We start from the raw sequence: 4,051 nt of genomic DNA on the forward strand, positions 1-4,051 counted from the left end.
CCCTGCTACCATGAATAGATCGTTTAACCTTTGGCGTGCCTCAAGCACAGTCCAAATCATCACGTTTCAAGAAACACTGCTATCCTCAGTGTGACTTTTAATTATTAATACCACATGTGCTCGATCAGAATCAAACTGAACGAAACCACCCTAACCTTAATTTTTACTAGTGGATTGTATGCAGAAGGCAAGTCTTTCAAGATTGTATCATCTTAACGAGGGCTGGCGCAAGGCACGTGCGAAACGTGCGGCCGCACGGGGCGGCACTTCCCGAGGGGCGGCAAATCTGCCGCCCCGGAGGGAGCGGCTTCGGGAACTGTGGCATGGCGCCTCGACTACCTGCCGGCCGCCCCTGTTCTACAAGGGAGGGAGCAGGACTAATTTCTTCCTCGCACTGTGGCAGCGCCGTCGTGTTTACGCCTGAGGAACAGGGAGCGGGAAGCAGTTTGGCGTACACGCCAGTATTCTTATGAGTGGAGCGCTGCCAGCCTGTTACGCGCCGTGCGTTTACTCACAACTAATTTTGCAGAAGACGAAATCTAATTTGGAAATTTGAATTCAATGTTCGATATTGTGGTTACATGTTAAGCCGAAACCGATTTTGCTAAGCCCTTCAATGGCAGTTTCCGAGTGTTTTATTCTTCTGGCATTATGGAAAAAAATGGTTGAACGTTACTACAGTCAAACATGTCCAACATCTACAATGGCTAGAAGTAATCCGAATGGGTAAATACGCTGCGAGTAATTACAAGGGATAAAGACATTCGTAATAACCATGGCATAAGTTGGGTTTCGACGTATTTTTGAAAATTTTTGCTATCCGTTTCTGAGTGACAGTCGGACTTTTGTTTTTTGAGCCATGAAACACTTGTCTCTGCCTGCATTAACAACAATTAAACTCTGACCGGCACTTTTGTTTGACAACACTACTCGCACACTATCACTTTGCCAACATTTATTTACTGTATAATGCGTATGAATCCATGTTTCATCTTAGTAAACTACTGGTCGCTTTGATTCTGATGAAAACCTGAGAAAGTATGGTATTTTAGCAACAATGCCCCTCGTCCAGGCTGCCGCGGTGGCCAAGCGGTTCTAGGCGCTTCAGTCCGGAATCACGCTGTTGCTACGATCGCAGGTTCGAATCCTGTCTCGGGCATGGATGTGTGTGATGTCCTTAGTTAGTTAGGTTTAAGTAGTTCTAAGTTCTAGGGAACTGATGACCTCAGAAGTTAAGTCCCATAGTGCTCAGAGCCATTTGAACAATTTTGAACCCTTTCGTCCACACAAAACAAAACGTTAATTTTGACACCTTCCAAACGAAAATCCATAGACAGAACGTTGCTTCTAAGAGTTTCCTTGCTAGCTTTGAAGCTCATTTCTGTTTAACAAAAGTTATGCAGTTTTCGAAAAGTTCGTATTTATTTCTATTGTTCGTAATGCCATAGAAATAGCTGCCTGATAATACATTTATCCATATCAACGGTCACATACTAACTGTGAGCTTCTTGCTTCTTCTTCTTCTTCTTGGGCCCTAGTTTAACCGTAGCCTCGTTGTACCTTGTCATGTGACCTAGTTCCTGGCACTGCCGCGTCACCACATCGCCTATCCAGGCAATACGTATTGTTGCGTTCTCCACAACGAAAACTACAGAATTCTTGACGGTAGTTGGCCGAGGGAGTCAAGATTGGTCAGAAGCACTTTCATTGCGCTTCGTAAGAACAGAAAAATTGGTTCTTCCGAATTTCTTGCAACTTGGGATGTAATAAGTAAGTGCTTTTCATATAATGTACAATTAGTATTGCTCATGCACGTTACTCATAAGTTAGAATTTTTCTCCTTCAAGATTGCAGAACAGGAAAATTTATTTTTCTTATGATCCGTTACTTCAAAAATTGGCAAGTCAGCAAATAAGCAAGCGTTGTCCCAATAGCTAGAATGAAAATAAAGCGAAGAAAAGTGAAGTGATACGGCGATGACTAATTTGTTACCCTTTACTGCATAATCAACCACGAAAGAAGTGACGCGGCAGTGCCAGGAACTAGATCACGTGATGAAGTACAGCGAGGCTACGGTTAAACTAGCGCCGAAGAAGAAGAAGCAAGAAGCTCACAAGAAATTACGACAGATGTCGAGTGTCAGTTCTTTGAAATGAACAACCGCAGTGCAGTGAGTTAATATATTTCGACTAGCATTAGTACCCGTCGATGCCCGGGTGTATATTTATTGCATTATTATGTTACTCCATCTCCTTATTCTTCCTCTCTCCATTGTCTTCCGATCCATTCTTTGACCGTTTCACCTGCATCTGCAGTGAAATTCGGCCTGAAATTCAATTTCACGCGGCTCAATTCTTATGACTTCATCTCCTGAACAGTGTATCCTACAGTAATACAATTTTCCGCTTACATCCAATGGAATATCAGGAAATTGTCTGCGAAGTATGTCGCAAATACAGTTAGTACATTGGCATCAACAGTTAGTTTCACGTAATCGTTCTTTGCAGGCTGGATCGAAACATGTCCGACGGTAGAAAAAGACTGTCTGGCAGTGAATATAGGAAAAGACGGGCTCTGAAGAAAGATGGCGATAAGAAGCAAAAGGATGCACTACAACGATATTTCAAGCCAAAGAGAGAACGACCTAGCAGCGGCGAGGGTGGAAAAATAGATCCTGAAAGTACAGAAACTAGTGGAGCTACTGCAGCTACATCTTTATCTTCAGGACATGACCAGAAAGTTGACGAGCACAGTACTGCGACCACGGCATACAGTAGCAATGCTGACGGTGGGCCATCCACAACATGTTCAACAGACCTCATCTGGACTCAAGATCTGCTTTGTGACGACAGCTCCGAGATTGAAACATCAAGCAGAACTGAAATTAGACGATCCGATTCGGAAAATACCGGAGGAACATCAGCCGAGAAGGGATTGAAGGCGAGCCTAAACTGAAAGCCACAATTGACTCAGATCCCTGAAGATGGCCGGAAATTATTACCGACTGCATTCGAACGACTTTGGTCATGCGAGGTCCTCTCGAGCGGATTAAGGAAGCTGAAGAATGTTCTAAAAACGCGGACAACCGGCGTTTCAGCCCTGTGCACTACAGCTATTCTTTGAAGAATTTAGAAGAAGCAGATGGACATTGGTTGGTGCACTCAAAGAGCAAGGATGCTGTGTTCTGCTTTTGTTGCAAACTATTTTCGTCATCTACAGTAAAAATTGCAAAGAACGGCATAAGCGACTTGCTTCGTATCTCGGAAGTCACGGGAAGTCTACCGAGCATTTGAATTCACATAAAAAGTGGATCGTGTTTTCTGAGGGACTGAAAAAGTCGCGAACTGTCGACGCCCATCATCAAAGGCTTCTGATTACTGAAAGCGAACATTGGAAAAACGTTCTTGAGCGCTTAATAGCAATAATTCATTTCCTGGGTCGGCAATGTCTGCCTTTGGGAGGAAGTATAGATACACTCTTTCAGCCTGACAACGGAAACTTCTTGAAACTCGTTGAATTATTCGGAAAGTTCGACACTGTGCTTGTGGAGCACCTGCACAGAACAAAGCAAGGTGATAACAAGGGTCATCATTATCTTGGAAAAGAAACACAGAATGAAATAATTCACCTTGTTGAATCATCTATAACCAACAACATTCCTTTTAATCATGAAATCTGCAAAGTATTACAGTATAACTCTGGGCTGCACACCAGATATTTCAAAAGTTGAGCAGATGACAGTTGTGGTACTTTCGTCCAGGAGACCAGACTCGACGGGGTATACGATATCCGAATTCCGGAGCATTTCCTGGAATTTCTTCCAGTGACCGATTCTTCAAGCTCCACTTTGACGCAGGTCATACTCAAGTTCTTGGAAGATAAAAAAAATCCTATTGTGTAATATGAGAGGGCAAGGATACGACAATGGTGCAAACATGAAAGGAAAGAAGTCTGGTCTCGAGAAAAGAATTTCAGATATGAACAAGAGAGCATTTTATGTACCATGTAGCAGTCACTCCTTGAATCATGTTGTAAACGATGCCGCTATGTC

At 43.3% G+C, this 4,051-nt stretch overlaps 1 protein-coding gene across 1 annotated transcript; it reads left to right on the forward strand.

Moving 5' to 3' along the window:
• The first annotated feature begins 2,520 nt into the window (after positions 1-2,520).
• On the forward strand, positions 2,521-2,955 carry LOC124556297. Its single transcript, XM_047130272.1, has one exon. The coding sequence runs from the start codon at positions 2,521-2,523 to the stop codon at positions 2,953-2,955; it is 435 nt and encodes a 144-aa protein (XP_046986228.1).
• Positions 2,956-4,051: the final 1,096 nt, after the last annotated feature.

This window comes from Schistocerca americana, chromosome X, assembly GCF_021461395.2.
Source record: "Schistocerca americana isolate TAMUIC-IGC-003095 chromosome X, iqSchAmer2.1, whole genome shotgun sequence".
In the NCBI taxonomy this organism is placed as follows: Eukaryota; Metazoa; Arthropoda; class Insecta; order Orthoptera; family Acrididae; genus Schistocerca; species Schistocerca americana.

Excerpts from the sequence above, each read along its gene's own strand:
- LOC124556297 (XM_047130272.1), top strand. The coding sequence starts at position 2,521 with ATGTCCGACGGTAGAAAAAGACTGTCTGGCAGTGAATATAGGAAAAGA.